This window comes from Colletotrichum fructicola (genome assembly GCF_000319635.2).
Source record: "Colletotrichum fructicola Nara gc5 chromosome Unknown KSG_Nara_v1_contig10, whole genome shotgun sequence".
In the NCBI taxonomy this organism is placed as follows: Eukaryota; Fungi; Ascomycota; class Sordariomycetes; order Glomerellales; family Glomerellaceae; genus Colletotrichum; species Colletotrichum fructicola.
In genome coordinates, this window is record NW_027094060.1 from 2596511 (window position 1) to 2613665 (window position 17155).

The 17155-nt window shown below is 55.9% G+C and overlaps 4 protein-coding genes across 4 annotated transcripts; 1 reads left to right on the top strand and 3 right to left on the bottom strand.

The window, feature by feature from the left end:
* Window positions 1-615: 615 nt before the first annotated feature.
* scn1 (Cut9-interacting protein scn1) lies at window positions 616-1836 on the top strand (the record flags this gene model as incomplete). The annotated part of the gene is made up of 1 exon (XM_032020243.1): window positions 616-1836. One exon carries the CDS (start codon window positions 616-618, stop codon window positions 1834-1836), a length of 1221 nt encoding a protein of 406 aa, XP_031882531.1.
* A 773-nt stretch (window positions 1837-2609) lies between these two features.
* Window positions 2610-4950, bottom strand: CGGC5_v016236 (uncharacterized protein; the record flags this gene model as incomplete). Its single annotated transcript, XM_032020242.1, has 3 exons — window positions 2610-4691; window positions 4744-4814; window positions 4869-4950. The coding sequence occupies 3 exons, from the start codon at window positions 4948-4950 to the stop codon at window positions 2610-2612; spliced, it is 2235 nt and encodes a 744-aa protein (XP_031882534.1).
* A 2168-nt stretch (window positions 4951-7118) lies between these two features.
* Window positions 7119-9727, bottom strand: yanR (Transcription factor yanR; the record flags this gene model as incomplete). Its single annotated transcript, XM_032020241.1, has 6 exons — window positions 7119-7213; window positions 7302-8003; window positions 8052-8161; window positions 8220-8834; window positions 8884-8966; window positions 9362-9727. 6 exons carry the CDS (start codon window positions 9725-9727, stop codon window positions 7119-7121), a joined length of 1971 nt encoding a protein of 656 aa, XP_031882533.1.
* Window positions 9728-12826: 3099 nt separating this feature from the next.
* On the bottom strand, window positions 12827-13867 carry CGGC5_v016238 (uncharacterized protein; the record flags this gene model as incomplete). Its single annotated transcript, XM_032020240.2, has 1 exon — window positions 12827-13867. The coding sequence occupies one exon, from the start codon at window positions 13865-13867 to the stop codon at window positions 12827-12829; it is 1041 nt and encodes a 346-aa protein (XP_031882528.2).
* Window positions 13868-17155: the final 3288 nt, after the last annotated feature.

Genomic DNA, 17155 nt, shown 5'->3' on the forward strand with positions numbered 1-17155 from the left:
TTCCCTCACCACCACCATCATCATCGCGCCTTGAGCAAGTGCGCAGAAGTCGACATCGAGATGCCCCACGGAAGGTAGTCACCTCACCTGCGTTGCATGTGGCAGCCTCCTTCTCATCCCGCCTATCCGTCAACGACCATCAAACAACCACCATTCGTCTCTTTCATCATCGCCGTCTCGCCATTGTCCACATTGACGACCTTGACGTCGTTCGCAAACCGCATCCCTCGCACGCACATCCAGAGCGCCGTCGTATTCGCAAGTACAGACCGCTCGACTTAGACCGTCCCAGCGTCGTCCGGTCCCTGCTTCCCACCGTCGCCCTACAGCTTCCAGCCATCCCGCTCTCGGCAACCGACTGGCACCGGGAATCCTTTGACGGATAGCTCCATCCTCAGCTCAGCTCTACGGCGAGGTACACCCAGCTTTACCGACAATTTACCGCAGTCTTCTTCTTGTCTCCCAGGGGCCTCTGCTATCCTACTGGCCCTTCACCTCGACGTTTAACCTTCGGCGATCCCCGTCTCCCGCTTCCCGCCTTCCCCGCCTACCGTAACCCGGCACAGTCTCTGATACCACCCATCTTAGACGCATCGACCACCAAGGCTGCCCAGCATGTGTCTTCAACATGAGGATGGGCATCATAACCCCTCCACTGCCGTCACTTCTGCCTCGACTACGTCGGATCCTTTCCCCTGGGACCATGGAATCTACGATGCCCATTGCCACCCCACGGACACCATGTCGTCTATCGAGACGATACCCGGCATGCGCGTCGCTACGCTAACTGTCATGGCCACTCGCAGCCAGGACCAGTCCCTCGTCGCTGAGGTAGCAGCATCCCACGGTGTGCGCTCAAGGGACGAAATGTCTCAAGGCCATCTGATCCCCTCCTTTGGTTGGCATCCCTGGTTCTCCTACCAGCTGTTCGACGACACCGTGCCCGTGGCTGAGAGGACGTACCACGAGGGCCAGCCCGACGCAAAGAAGCGACACTACCAGGCCGTCCTAGCACCCGCCCCTGAGGACCCCAGCTTTATTGACGCCCTGCCCGCCCCGCGCTCATTGTCAGTCTTTTTAGCAGAGACTCGTGCTCGTCTGCAAAATCATCCCCTTGCTCTAGTCGGTGAGGTAGGTCTTGACAAGGCCTTCCGCCTGCCTGAAGGAACCACCAACGTCGACCAGTCCTCCCGTGACCAGACCCTGACCCCGGGTGGTCGCGAGGGGCGTCGTTTGGCTCCTCAACGTGTCAAGATGCCCCACCAGATTGCCGTGCTGAAAGCTCAGCTGGCGCTCGCGGGCGAGCTAGGCCGACCCGTGAGTGTCCATGGCGTCCAGGCTCATGGTGTACTCCATGATGCCCTTGCATCCCTTTGGAAGGGTCACGAGAAGGAGGTTATCACCAGGCGCCAGAAGAAGATGGTCGCCGAGGGAGCCGAGGACCCCTATTCCGAGGATGAGCTTGATGAAGATGACTACGGCAGGAAGCTCGTGCCGCCGAAGCCTTTCCCGCCGCGGATATGCCTCCATTCGTACTCTGGTTCGGCTGAGATGTTCAAGCAGTACACTAACCCAGCCATTCCCGCACGGATATATTTCTCCTTCTCCTCGGCCGTTAACCTAGGAACCAAGGCCAACGCCGACAGCATAGTGGAGGTCGTCAAGGCTTGTCCAGATGACGCTATTCTGGTTGAGAGCGACCTGCACGTCGCAGGTGAGGAGATGGAAGCTAGACTCGAGGAGATGTACCGCAAGGTATGCGAGATCAAGGGATGGACGCTCAAAGAGGGCGTCGCGCGCATAGGCAAGAATTACCGCCAGTTCATTTTTGGTTGAGGTTCTGGCCAACATGCGCTGGTGTTAATGAGGTCACCAGATAGATGCTCACCGCCATGCGCGGTCATTCACAGTAGATGCTTACAGCGAAAGAATTAGAACGGAAGAATTCCTCAACAAAATCAGCATTTCAGCATAAGCGTTCCGGTGAGCCATGAGCAATAGGATTTTTGCCTTGACTGTTTGTATGATGTACTTGACACAAACTGCCCTTTCCTTGATTTACATTAATCGAGCCTCTCACTGATGTGGCGCTTCTTGAGACGCTAGACCTTTAGATCTGACATGACCATCAATTTCACAGTAGATCTACTCTAGCCCCTTCAACGGACCTTGAATCGAGGACTGAGAGATTGGAATGGGAGTGGGGCACATGAAATCCATCTTCACACGATGACTGAGCAGAGCAGATGAAGGTGAACATGTGAAGTTTTGAGTACCATTGATCACCACCAGCTATAATCTGGGCAGAGCTGGTTTGCTCAAACTACAATGAACAACTGAAACATATGATTTCTACCTCCCCGTTGGAATTATACCATCCCTCTTCCGTGCATGACACTCATACCACGCAGTTGCAAAAAGCTCAGAAAGCGAACGCCCATATATACATAGAAAAATCAAGGACTCTCAGGAGTCTTTTAGATGGGGAAAAAATGCCGGATATCTTTCTACTACACTTTGATAAAAAAAAAAACCCCCCCCAAGCTCGATGACGTTACAAAACAAAAGACATATACAGACACACAACACACACAACACAACGACCACGCTCAGTTCTTGGACGGAGGAGCCTCGCCGAGCACGTCGTCGATGCCCTCGGGCGCGGGGCCGTCGGAGACGCTGGGGGTGTAGTCGCTGGAGCCCGGGGTGTAGCTGCTGAAGCCGTCGGAGACGACGACCGCGGGGGCGGCCTCGTCGTAGGTGGGCAGGGCGTCGTCGACCATGTAGTCTGCGAAGGCAGCGGTGGGCGAGGGGGGAGTCATGTGTTGCTGTTGCTGGTGGTGTTGGGGTTGGAGGTGGTGCAGCTGGCGCTGTTGGGCCTGGTAGGCGAAGTGGTCCTGCTGCTGCTGCTGCTGCTGCTGCTGTTGTTGTTGGGCAGCGAGGCGGGAGCGGGCTTCCTCGGCGGCGACCATCTCCGAGACGAGGGAGGCTGCGTTGCGGAACTCGACGATCTCCTGGGACATGGCGTTGTTACCCCCGTCGGAGAAGTTGGAGGAGGCATTGCTGGCGGAGCGGTAGCGGGAGCTGCCGGACAGGAAGGCCTGCTTCTCCTCGTCCTCGGCGGCGGCGGCGTTGGAGGCGGCGAAGACGCGGGACCAGAGGGCCGGGAGGGAGGCGGTGAAGGCGGCCTTGCGGGCCTCGCGAGCGTCGCGTCGGCGTTGGCGGCGGGCGCGGCGGTCGGCTTGCTTGCGGGAGGAGGTGGAGGCGAGGCGGGCGCGGAGGAGGAGGGCGATTCCGACGAGCAGGATTAGGATGGCGGCGATTTTGGCGGGGAAGGGGACGAAGCCGTGGGGCGGGGGAGGGGGGCCGCCGTGGTGGTGCGGGCGGCGGTGGTGGTCGTGAGGGCCGAGGGGGTGTTCTTGGTCATCTGGCGGCGGGGGGCCGGGAGGGGGAGGTCCAGGGGGAGGAGGGCCCGGGGGAGGGGGAGGGCCGCCGTGGTGGCCGTCGAAAGGAGGAGGAGGCGGCGGGCCCGGGGGACCTCCATGGTGACCTTCAAAGTGAGGAGGAGGTGGGGGAGGGGGAGGCGGGCCGGGAGGGCCTCCGTGGTGACCGTGATGAGGGGGCTCGCCGAAGGGAGGAGGAGGAGGCGGCGGCGGGGGGCCATGGCCGTGAGGAGGACCGCGAGGGGGCTCGTCAAAGTCGCCGTGGGGAGGGCCGTGGTGAGGAGGCTCGTCGAAGGGAGGGGGAGGACCGTGGTGAGGCCACTCGCCCTCAGGAGGCGGGGGGCCACAGGGACAGAAGCCCGGGGGCGGCGGCGGCGGCGGGGCGGTGTGGTTTCCGTGGGTGTGGTTGCCGCCGGGGAAGGGGAAGGCGCCGCACATCGGGGGCGGGCCGCCGTGGTGGTGGCCGGGGCCGCGGTGACGACGACCGCCGCCGAAGCCGTGGAAGCCGCCGCGGAAACCGCCGCCGACGCGGTGCATGAGGGTGTCGAGGACGCACTTGAGGGAGTCGCACTCGCGCAGGGCGTGGCGGTGGAGGCGGACGCCGTGCTCATGGGCGAGGCGGGCCTCCTTCTCGTGGATGAGGTGCTTCAGGGCGTGGAGCTGGTGGCGCAGGCAGTCGAGCTCGTGGATCTCGGCCTCGACCTCGGGAGAGTGGTGAGGGTGGTGTTCCTTCTCGCCATCATGACCGTGCGGCGGGTGAGGGCGGTCCTCACCGTTGTGCTTGGGCGGGTGGTGGAAGTCGGCCTCGTTGTGGTTGCCGACGTGGTGGTGAGGGGGCGGGGGGAAGGGGGGGTCCTCGAGGAGGCCGTCCTCGTCGTCGCCGGGGCGGGGCCTGTGGCCGTCCCACTCGGGGAGGGAGAGGGACGGGGGCTGGGGGCGGTCGGTAGAGACGCGGACGGGGCCGGCGACCTCGATGATGGAGGCCGGGGAGGTCTGGCGGAAGCGGGCGACGAAGGCGACGTCGGAGGCGAGGGAGCGGCCGGCGAGGGACTCGAGGTTAAAGCGGAGCAGCTGCTCATCGCCGGCGCAGGTGGCGGTCCAGGAGGCGATGAAGGTGGAGCCGTCGTGGTCGCCGGTGAAGGTGCCGCGGCCGAGGGTGTGGCCGCCCTGGGAAAGGGGGTTGTCGTTTACCTTGATGTTGGGGTAGGCGCACGGGGAGGGGGCTTCGAGGACCTCCAGATGAAGGGTCTGAAGCGTGTTAGTGAGGACTTCTGTGATGAGTTGAAGAAGTGAGACTTACGTAAGGGGTAGAATGGTCCTCGTTGAAGCCCGGGGGAATGTCGAAGGTGACAAAGGTCGAGGGCGAAGCATCTAATGACTGTTAGGATTCACTCTCATCAAGCATAATGACTGAGAAGAACTCACCCTTGACCTTCTCGTCGATCCGCGAAGGAGCGGCTCCGACCAGGGCCGGCGCGAGCAGGAGAGCTTGCGCCAGGCCGCGCATGATGGGCGACTTTGAAGCGGTGGATGAATTACAAGCGGCCTCTTCTCGTGAAGTCCTCTAGTTTGCCCGTGGGGCGCGGGGGAATCGGGGGGCCTCGAGGAGCTCTCTGCCTGGAGAAACGGGGTCGCTCGTTGTTGTCGTCGGGGTTCAGGGGAGGTGAAAGGTAAAAGTCGGCCCCAGTAAGAAAACAAGAAAAGGCAGACAGGTGATGGTAGAATGGCTGCCTGGGATTTTGTTGGGCTTCCGGTATGTATGTATACGTATGTCGTCGGCTTGGTGGTGGTGTGGTGGTGCCCTTTTCGGGGTTGGCGAGGTCAGCCGGGCTTGTCTTACACCGGCTTTCGATAAGAAAGATCCTCCACCCTTCACTCTCTTCAAGGCTATCAACCCAAACTCTCCAGAAACCGAAACGAAACAAATAAACGAACGAGGGTATTCACACTTTCCGAACCTGGTGTTGGTTTGAAAGTGGTTAACTGTCGGAAGGAGGAAAGAGTAAGAAGGAGGGGGGAGGAAATGGAAGAGAAGGGGTCGACTTGGATGGAACTCGACAAAAGAGGCTTGCCAGAGAAAGGGAAGGGGACTACGCGTCCATGGGGCACCAAACAGTTACACTGCCCTTGCCTTCCTTGCCCATCACCGGCAGCGCAGCGCCGGGCCGCGCAGTCACGCAGCAGCAGCAGCAGCAGCAGCAGCAGTTCGTTCCATAGTACCTTACAGCAAAGCGAAGTGAGTGGCAGAGTGGCAGAAGTGGGCACATCAAGGACCGTCAGGGACATTGGGGCTGCGCAATCCTCGCGGCGTAGCTGGACCACCGCCGGCCAATGACCGCCGACGAGCTGACGAGTCCCTTCTGTCCCTTGGCCCGTGCGTCGCGGTACGTACACGCTGAATACCCACGGCACTCGCGCGCTACTGGACCAACAAGGCCCTCTGTGGCCAATGGAAACGGCCGCACGAGGTGCTAAGCACCGAAGCTGGGTGGAGCTGCACCGGGCTGGTGGGGTTGATGCGATGGAGCCACTGGACTCGGCCGACGCACTGGATTTTGGTAGTCTCGTTTCCTTTTTTTCTTGCAGCATCTCAATCTGTTTCCCTGCCCTTGCGCGTGTGCTGAGGGAAAGGGAAGGCTTAGCGGCCGGGACCAAAATGACACTCTCGACCACAACACTGCCAACCGGTGGGGTTCCATTCCCGGGACGTGGGGTGGCCACGCTAGCGCTTCCGGGTCCGTCGAGTCCACTTTCCCACTTCACTCAGTGCTCTTCCCCAAGAGGCATCGCCAAATGGTCCAGAAAAAGGGAGATTGATAGAGTGGGAGAGGCGAGGGAACAGCAGGGAGGCAAGGGACACGCCCGATGAATGATCCCGCTTGTTCGGCACTGTTGCCGCAGGCTCGGGCGGCTTTGGTTCTGTACTGCACCCATCGACATGCTGCTGCTGCAATGCTAACTAAGGTAAGCATGCACGCCTGACGGACGGCGACGCCGTTTCGGGTCGGACTACCTTCTGCATAGATGAATGGCTCTCAATCCTCGGGAGGGCCATGTTCAAATGTTGGTGGAGTCTCCATCATGCTCGCCTGTCACTCGCCCGTTGCCCCCGTCGTTCGTTCGCCCACCGCGGCTAGCGACTCACTTGCCGTCTCGAATTGCTCCCAGGAGGCCGTGGTGTGATGGATGATGCGAGAGAGCGAAGAGGCAAGGGTGGCGATCCCGGATTGTGAGAAAAGGCTCATTAACCTATCATTAAGCAATACACTAGCTCCGTGAAGAGGAGTCCGTCCCCCCCTTGAAAAGTTGTAGGTACTGCAGCAGAAGTGTATAATCGACAAACCCCGAGAGATTCGCGTCCCGGATGTGGGAATCGAACATGAAGTGGATGATGCACCGACCCGACTCCCACACAATGTAAACCAACTCCCGTCCCGTTAAGAAAAAGTAAACATCTCGCAAGATGACAGTCCCCGGCCGGCGACAGGTGAGAGAGCAAGAGATGAAAACCAGAAACCCTCCCATCCCCCCCCCCCCCAGCCAGCCAGCCTTCATCAGCAAACATCTTGCGCAATATCCGTACGTCGCCCACCTTCTCCACAGAAAACCACGGGATCTGCAAAACATCCACGACCACGTGTGAGCACTGGGCGCAAAAGGGGCCCCCCGCCCGCCTCACAGGAGGTCCTTCAACACCTGGACCCGCGCCCGAGCAACTTCGGACCCTTGATCCCCCTCGCCCATCAACTCCATGATTTGAATCATGCGCGCTGTGACCATCTTCACGTCAGCCTTCTTCGCCACACTATACACGCAAACCGAAAGACGCGTGGGTAGGTAAGGTAGGTTTTTACTCACATATATCGGCCCTGGCCCTTACGAACAGCGGGTCCCGCTCCGCCGCCTCCACCGCCGCCGGGTCCTTGGCCGTCTCCCGGAGCACGCTGCCGATGCACAGCGCCTCGAGGAAGGCGCGGTGGTTGAAGACCCACCACACCCGGGCTTCCAGTTCAAATATGTTGAAGAGGAGGAAGAAGGAGTTGATCGCCTCGTGCGCGGCTTCGAGCGTGCCGCGTACGTTGACGGGAACGTCAGGGGACTCGGAGGCGTGTACGAGCATGATATTGTGGTGGTAGTTGCTTGTGAGGAACAGCGTCTGGCGCACGACGCGCTTGTTGGTTCTTGCCAGCGAGGTGAGACTGTCCGAGTCCCAGGACCGGAAGACGTCGGGGAACGACCGGTACACGGCACGGAAATCGGCCACGAGTTTGGACTTGTGGCGGGCGGTGGTGCAGATGGGCATGTCGAGAGAGCGCGGTGAGCAGATTGTTTCTTGGACCAGGTTGGCCAGCGTCCATGATCCGCGTATGTAGGCGATGTCTGTCGGGTCGCTGGAGGCAATGGCCGAGCCGTCGTCGAGAAGGTCTTCGACGGAGACGTCTGTGTGAGTTGCTGACGGGGGCAGGGAGAGGAGGACGGTTAGGAAGGTGTCCTGAAGAAGGACGGCTTGCCAGAGCTTGCGGCGCTGTTGCTTCTCAAAGATACTAGCTTCGGGTGTGACTAATAGCGTTTAGCAGGTCTCGATGCGTGACTTCAGGGGTAACTTACCAATGTTGGGATCACGATGCAGGCCCATCGCGTAGGCCTGGCGTATGAGTATGCCTGCGAATGCCCACCCGTCAGAAGCATGGTTGTCGTTGATTAAGAAGTAGGTCAACCTGGCCAAATCAGCATCATCCCCCCAGGATCTCGTTGGGGTCTTGGCAATAGACTTACAAGACCATGGCCTGGATGGACCGTAATGAAGCAGCGCTCAGATAGGAGAACATCCGTAACGCCTGGTTGCTGGCCGATGCATAAAACTCAGCCGTTTGCTTCCCATCTCTCGGCGATGTGGACGTCACAAACTGCGTCCCCAGAGCCAGCATCACAAAGATGAGCCCAATGAAGGCGGCATCCACGCGGTTCTTCTCGTCGTTGCCCAAACTCCAAAAGTGCTCGTAGTCGGCGTAGAATGTCTGCCGGTGGATCATGGGGTACACCGGGTCGACACACTCAAAATACTGGGCCAGCAGAATGTCTGCCTGGATCTTATCCGGCAGCACAGAGATGACCTCTGGCAAGCCCCCTTCGCATGTCCAGTAGTTGGCGAAAGGGTGCTCGGAGCCGATGCCAAAGACGTTGCTGGCTGTCGGCAGAGAATACGGCACATTCGAGAGCAGCCCGGTTGATGACGAGAAGGCGATGGAACCAACGGAACCGCGGGAAGTGAAACCTCTGCCTTCAATGAGACCCCTGTCGGCGATGTTGGGTATCGTGTTGACGTCTGAAGGTTTCTTCTTTGGCGGTTTAGTCATTCGCCGGCCATTGGTGGCTGACCGTGTCGTTTCCCTGAGATGGTCAGTCTGGTAAGCCCCGACAAAGGCAAGGGGGCACTTACTCGAGCAGGTTCGCGACATGTGCATACTTGCATTCTGTCTGACGCTTGATGCATGCTAAGCAATGCGGCCTCCCTCGATCGCACTATCATGCGCGTCAGCGTTCCATGCCATGACTTGCATTCTGATTCACATGGGATCGGTGTGTAAACCCCATTTGGAAGCTTTCAAAAGCTCGTCTCGGGGATCTGAGGAGCCAACAAGGTTCGGGCAGCGTGCATGCCACGTGCGAGGCTCATGACTCTCTCGGCGCCCGCCTCCTGCAAATAGCAGCAGACATGTTGACAGACGGCCGGGTCCAGACTTCGGGCCAGCGTCGGCGCGGCTGCGAGAGCCACGGTGGACCATGAAGCTCGGAGTGCGGGGGAGGGTAGGGGGGGCAAGCGCAAGGAGTGAAGCTCGGCTTGCTAAGCAACGAGGAAGGGAAGAGTCATGAACTTGTTGAATGAGCAGTGAAGCAAAGAGCCAATGCGTACATACCTTCGTTTTGCGCTCGACGCACTCGTGACATGACAGGGTTGGTTTGTTGCGTTTCTGCTTCTTCTTGGGCGGCTCGTCGGAGGCGTTCAGTTGTCCGTCCGGGCTGGCCGAGTTGCCGTCGACGCTGTCTTCTGTCTTGACGATGCCGTTGTAGGGGTAGGACTGGGAGGATGGATGTGCAGCGACGGTTGACGAAGATAATGGCGTTCCGCCTGGGTGCAGAGCTCCATTCGGTGTCGTCGCACTCGTCGTCGGCGGTGGCGGCAGGCGTCCGTGTTCTGAAGCCGGCGATGCGTAGATTGTCGAGGCCGAACTCGGCGTGTATGGTTGCTGCTGATGCTGCGGCGGGTGGTCCTGGGGAGCCATCGCGACAGCTCTGGCGATGATGGTGATGGTGTTTTGGTGATTGCGGCAGCGGCGCCGAGCGGCAGTCAATCAATTGACGCCGATGACACCGAACCCTCCCGCGACACCGAGCCTGCTCTCAATTTCCCACCTCCGGCGCCGGTCGTAAAGTGCCAATTTCGCGATTGACGCTGCTCCAGTTTCCGCCGTCTGGGCACGCGGCGTCTGTGGTGCTGGTCCCCTTCCGGACGGGAGGTCTGCAATCCCCGGGGAAGCACCGGATCGGGGGATGCGCGCCAGCAGCAGCAGCGAGGATTGATGGGACGCTCAGGAAATTGGACGCTCGAATCCGGCGGCGCGCGCGAACGCGGATTGGATTGGCAAACGACAAGCTGTGGCCGTCCGCCGTGTGCCGTCCGGGAATAAGGATGAGGTGCGCTGCGGCAACGCAAAAGCTGGGCAAATTGCGGTGCGGCGCGGCGCAGTGTTCGCCGTCCGGAGGTCTTGGTCTTTTTGGGGGTTGCTGCTGGGAATAAACAGGCGATTGCGCAGCGAACGGGAACACAGCACGCTGCGTAAGTATGTAATGGTTGTCGTACACCACCAAGCCAATAAATTTGGGGTCGCCGCGCGGGAATCTTTTGGGTGGGAAAAAGCGATGGGAATAAGGAGGGAAAAGAGAGACAGACGGGAGGGGGATTGGAAACATGAAAGAAAAAAAGAGGGGAAAAGAATTGGAAGAGACCACACACTCACTGGACTGCGACTTGCTGCTGCTGCTGCGGCAGCGGCAACCAACCCGTACCGTACCGTACCTTGCCTTGCCTTGCCTCCTGCTCCTCTCCTCCTCCTCCTCTTTGCTCCCTACCTACAAAAGGAGGAACAGGACGGGAGTCTCCCAACCTATTCCACATAGCGGCCGTACCCAGACGGAACGGAGCGCAACGCAACCTATGCAACGCGGGCACCTCACATGGGAGTCCACAAGTCACTGGACAGAGACCACTCAGTCAAAGTCCCAAAATCTATAACCAATCCAACCCACGCCGCAGCGAACTGAACTAGCCACGGATGGGACCAGGCTATGAGACGAACAAGGTCCAGGGAAAAAAAGAGAGATCACGCCAACGGCCCAGCTGCTGCTCCTCTCTGCTAACGTAGTACGGATAGTCCAGCTACATGTCGTCCCCGCCTAGCCTCGACTAAAAGACCCTCGAGACGAGATCAAAATCAGCCCTTCTTCAACAAGGTGCAGCCACTCAGCATCCAGCCCAACTCTCGTCAAAGCCGTGTCATCTCTCTCTTGAATCATCAACCCACGAGCAGACAAAACCCCCTCGAGTCATCCAGTCATCCATGGCCGAAGGCAACTGCCGGCCGGTCAACGGCATGGCTGGATGGCTGGGGTTCCAATCTTGGTCCATCCCCCATTCTGCATAGGCGATCAGGAGCCGCTAATCGCACTCGCCGCCTGGGGGGCCCAACGCCCGTCTCGTTCGACACGGGCAGGTATCGCCGTCAACGACCTGATTTTGTCCTGCTTTGCCTAGTCTTCCCTACCGGGTGTGTAAGCTTGTATTCGGTGCTAGTGAGCAGGCCTTGACAGACGTTGGCCGACCCCAGAGCTTGGCTTTTTGGGCGGTATGACTTGGCAAGCTTTAAACATGGTTCCTTCACATCACAGGACAATTGGTTCGCTGAACAAGTCATGTTGGTTCGCGCCGTCCGCCGCGGCATGCTCCGCTGGCCTCTTTTAGCTCAACGCGCGCCGGAATGATGCTAGACACGTTCCCCTCAGCTGCTCAATTGCAATTCCTGAACGTTATTGACCAGGCGATAATCTATGATAATCTCATAGCCCTACGCATATTACATGTTGCGTGTGCTTGTGGGAGCAACAACAAGAAGAAGACCATAGCTTCCTTCTCGCTCTCGGTCTTGCCCCTCGAACAGCAGTCAGCAAGCAGTAAGCTAGGTAGGTTGCCTGCCGGAAAGCTTCGCCTTCCATCGCACCGGGGTCGCGCACTTCTACCCGCCCACATCGACGTCACTGATGCGACGGAATCTGTTCCCCGAACTCCAGTTCAAAGGGCCCCTCTGAGCACTCGCATCTTGCATCGTAACAATTTCTTCATCGCCTCCTGATCAAATGATATTCCAGGCCAGCTTGGCTCCTCTCCCACAAGGCTCCGGGATCTTTTCCTAACGCCCCGTCCAAATATTTGTTGAGTCGTCTCCCTTCTCGGTCATTTGGCCGCCGGGTACGCTTCCCCGGCCGATATCGCCATGGGCCACCCCCTTGCTGGCCCACAAGTCAGCGCTACGGGGCCTGCACTCTGCAGCCCACCGCCCACACCTGCAGGCAGGCACTCCATAGTCAGTCTCACGACACTCCCATGCATGAAGCAATCCATCAGCGCCGATGGTTTAGTGGTAAAATTCTCCGTTGCCATCCAGCAGCGTCGGGGAGCCGGGGGTTCGATTCCCCCTCGGCGCAATCTTTTGCCTTTGACGATATCTATTGTTTTATCCTTTGGCTTTTCTTCCCGGGACACGCATCATTTTTGAATGTTTTGAGATACTGACGCTGACACTGTGGCTTCCCAAGCTTGGTGAGTTGCTAGACTTAGGCTCAGATTTAGGGAGATGACATGACATTGAGCTTTCAGCGTCTGCGTTCCATCTAATTATTTATCCGGATCAACGTGCATGCTGCTTACACATGTGGCGACGCGGCGATGCCTCGTTCATGAGTAACCGCCCACAATTTGTTCGTTCGACTTGGAAGACCTGTCAGCCGGACCATACGATGCCCCGTTCCAGACCCTTATCCCTCTTACCACCGGGCTGCTTTGTCATTCATCAGGTCTGGTACGGGTGAATACGCATGTCTGTTGAGGATACAGGAGAATAGTATTGAAGTCGAGAGCAGGCTCTACCGCCTCTGCCCGATCAGTTGAAACTAAAACTGCGTGTGCCGATGCTGTAAATCTTTGCTTGAGGGCTAGTTAAAGATAGCAAACACCTTGAATAGTTACCGAATCGTAGTTGTGAGATTTCAATGAGTCCACCGGTCCGTACATGCTGATCTGACGATTGGATGTTGTTCGTACCCAACTATTAGCTCGATTGTAATAAGACCCCCCATCGTTGAACGGCGCCAAGGGGTAGATTCCAAGGATCACCGGCGCGGTCTATTGCTTGAACAGTGGCGACCCATTGCAGACTGTATGCAAACTGCCATACTGTTTCACGGCTACTGTCTGCCGATCCCGGGTCATCGTCCTCGTATGCCCAGGGCCATCTTTCATAGAACGCCGTCGCACCAAAGTACCTGCAGCCGCCTTCATGGAAAACCATTCGCTCTTCGTCTGACATGACTTCGACCTCCAACATGGCTTCTAGTTGATCAGTGGTGGGCGCTAGATGTTCTCTTCGCAGACGACGATCCACGAGCCACAACGTCTTGAGGTTGCCACGGGCGTGAACGTTTCTACTGGTTTGTACCAGCATGTCGTACTCCTTCCAGCGCTCGACGCTCAGTTCAGGCTGGCCTCCTTCCCACTCCTGTTGATACTGCTTAAGTTCAGCGATGCTCCACGACGGATCGAATTCCAGGGCGACGTGGCACATGCCCCCGAAACCAAGTCTCCAGGAGGCGAAGGGAAGTTGTTTGCTCAGATCCCAGATTCTCTGCCGAAACGACGTCAGGTGTATAAAGATAAGATCCGTAGCGGGGAGAACGGTGAAGAATTGGCTCTTCTCGCCGTGGTTCATTTCGAAGGTAGCAGGCATGTCGTGATATGTGCTGCTGAGGTGAACGACGCTTCGATCGGGTTCGCGATTTGAGCTGTGCTTTTTCTTTTGAACCTCATAAAAATTGGTCCACTCATCAGGCCTGTAGCGACGAAACATGGCCGCTCTTGACTCCCTGCAAGCGGTCCAAAGCCCGCTGTCGATGGTGTATGTTGAGTTGTTGCTGTAGGGGCTTCCTGTCGTGCTGTCTATCGTCGATGGAGCCCCCACGACCTCCATTTGGCTCGTCTCTATTATCGGTGCGATGTGTCCGTCGAAGTCTGCAGGAACATCGTAGCAAGGGAAGATTGAAAAGTGTTGCACTCCGCGGATGCCGTGAGGACGGGTTGCAAAGTCCCATATCATTGTTCGGATCTCTGGACAGAGATCACCAAACGAAGAACGTTTCTGTGTAGCCATGGTTGTTCATAAATAGTGGTGTCTTCCGAAATAATGCGGTCGTGTCGAGAATCAGAGATATGAATGGAGAGAACGCAGACGAGAGCGAGGGGTAGAAATTTGCAGCTTTTTGATGTTGTGGTTAGATGACGGTCAAGCCTTTGCGGAGGTAGGTGTATTGGACTTGAAAAGCCTAAGAAGTTAAGTAGGTGCTTAGGGGAAAAGAATCTTGCGGATGGAACAAATCTTTAGATGGGAATAGCAAGGTGCTCGTAAAGGTTGTGAGGGTGAAAAGGTTGTTTGATGGATTGTGGACCTGTGAGGTTAGAATCAACTCAAGTAATCCTCATCACAATGGTGAGGTTTTACGGAGGTTTTGCACATGATATCTAAAAGTTACCATTAACTCACTCATAAAAAACGCTCTCTTGTTCAATTGAAGTAATATTGTTCTAGGTGATGCATTTCTTATTCTTAGGGCGGGACAGCTTAAACGTAGTCAACAACAGACGGTTTCAAGATTCATGCATGGAATCTGTCACAGGCTGAGATTGTCGCGCTGGGAAGTGGACGTGCGGTGATTCTTAGCTCTTGTAAGACATGGATAAATAAAAGCTGAGGATCAACACATGAGACAGAAACTTTGGGGCAAGCCCAATCGATGGGGTGCTCGCGGTATTCGTTGAAAAGGCAGCCAGGTGAAAAAAAAGCTCAGCGTGAGTATTGTTATGCATTAATAGAAGAAGGAACCTAACAGGACTCTACACCAGCGTCGTGCGGCTTCTGTCGTCGTTTGTTGTCGCAATTTATCGCAGCAGTATTCGCTAATCGCTATAAAGATAACAACACTCTTCCTCAAAAGGCTAATAAATTTCAACTGCAAGTGAGAAATAGACCCGCAATCTGCGATCATCTGGTATTGCATTAGAAATACCAAAATCCTTTCATTTCTTTTGGTCATCCAATATTCCATCTTTGCTGTATTCTGAATTATCGCTAAAGACAGTTTTTTACGTCTCTAACCCAGACGTATAAAAAGAGGACTTCAGTTAGGATTCAAGAATCAAAACCGCCAAATAGCTGGGGACCCGGGAGGAACAACTATTCTTTCTAAAGTTGTGTGATGGTTTGACTTATGCCTGCTATACACCTCGCGATTGGGTGGATCAGAGATGACGCAAGAAATCAAGAGCTTTTCGCTAGTCTGCATGGTTCGTCACATCTGTTCTCTGTTTATTCATTCCGACACTACACATTTGATCGGCGTCACTCTAATCTGCGAGCACATTCAACGCCTTCAACGGAACATGACGCTGCCTGATATGTAGCAGCGTGCTTCTCGTCTACAGACATCCAATCTTAAATGTTCCATGACCATCAACTTCAGTCCTCAAAACAACATAAGAGGACGAGCATCGAGATTCTACCCATCAAAGCGCAAAACCAATTTGATCTTTTCTCGGCCCTCAAGCAGTTTTTAAGAAAGAAACAAAAATGTTTTCTGCCCGTTAGTGTACCGCTTAACCTCAGTTGAAATTCAATCAACGGATCAGCTGACTGGAATGTTGTCGTGTCTTCCCTGGTCTATCGCCTGTGTATTATGAAGCAACAACTCCTGGGCTACTAATGATGTGGCCGAACCCAGGGTCAGAACACGGTGTCATGCTACCGCAAATAGGTCAGCATCAAAGAGACCGCTATAACTAGGGGTAAAACCCAGGGCTACAATTATGACAATCATGAGAACTTGTTTTAGATTTTGCTTTTTATATCTCTCTCAGACTCCCTTGCGAAGTTTTCATTGTAACTGCATGGAAGTTCGAATTATTTAAAGAGTTAACATTTGCCTCATATATGACCAGTCAGCCCAAATCCACGCGACAGAACAGGCATTTGACCGATGTTTCGAGTGACAGACAACAGGGACTCAAATGTGTCTATCCCAATGTTCCGTAAAGTTCATCTCACATGGTCGTCTTCGTCCGCCATGGCTGTGAATGGGACACGCAATCAATAACCAAGATGGAAAATTCTCAGGGGGATCAAGCTGCTCGTAATAGTCCCCTAAGGGTAGCTGGTATAACCTCAGAAACTGTCGAGCTCGAGGAGCTGTGGATTTCAGATCCGACCAAAGGCATTCGCGATTGTCTGGTTTGCTTCTTTCTATTTCATTTTCACTCATATATAGGTACCAAAAGATGGAGAATAGGTTGTGCCGTATCCCTGAGAAGTCTTCAGCCCACTCATATAAAACCTTGAATCCTGGGATTCGTAGAAAGGCCGCACCAAATTGGAGCTGGGACTCCAGATCATTGAGAGGGATCAGAGTGATGTCAAGAACGCCATGCTCGAACGACGCATTTACCTCTTCAGCTCTGCCGATGATCTTCGTTTGACTAATATCTGCGGGGCAACACTTCTTTCTCGACTTTATTCATAAGAATAACATGCCAGAAGTGAAGGGTTAGAACGAAATGTTGAAGGCTAGCTTGATTCGCGGTCATCTGATCACCCCTACCACCAGTCAAGACCACACAACATCACAAAAGGCAGCGGGCACAGGGGCAATGAATCGCCGCACAGTCATACCCACACTCTGTTGGCTCTTCTACATATCCAGAAATACCAAGAACCCGCGCATAAGGCCTTTGTGGCAGTCGCCCGATTTGCCAAGACTTTACAAAAAATCGAATTGGCGTGGAACAGCAGAAAGCCAGCCGGCCGGCCACCCATATTATACGAACCAATACCTTGATCCTTATTCCGAAGAGGGCCTCTGCAGCTGACCAGATCAGCAAGCGCGCTAAATCCAGAAAGTGCTCATGGGGTAGTGGGATGGATTTCCCGTTTCGAGGAACCGGCTGGCTGGCGGTGTTGCAATATTTCCGTGTGGGTTACCTGTGACCTAATCTGGTGTCGTGACGCTTTCTGACAACACCTCATGGTACATGTAAAGCAGACTGACAGCCTTGCTGTCATGGTGCTTTTGATGAGTAAATGAACCTCTCTAAGCTGGGACGCTGCGCATTTCACCCGAACTCATTCTCACCGATGAGGGTGACTACGGAGCACCATGAATATCACATGCGACAAGAGACAGCCGGTGATCATTCCAAATGCCCTTGCTTTGTGGTGGGCTATGATCTACCAATACACGTCCAGGGCGACAATCAAGCGTCGCCCCGGAATATGACCCTCGTAAGGAGAAAATGGGGAAAACGACCCATGCTAAACGCCGGCAATCCATTTCGTCAT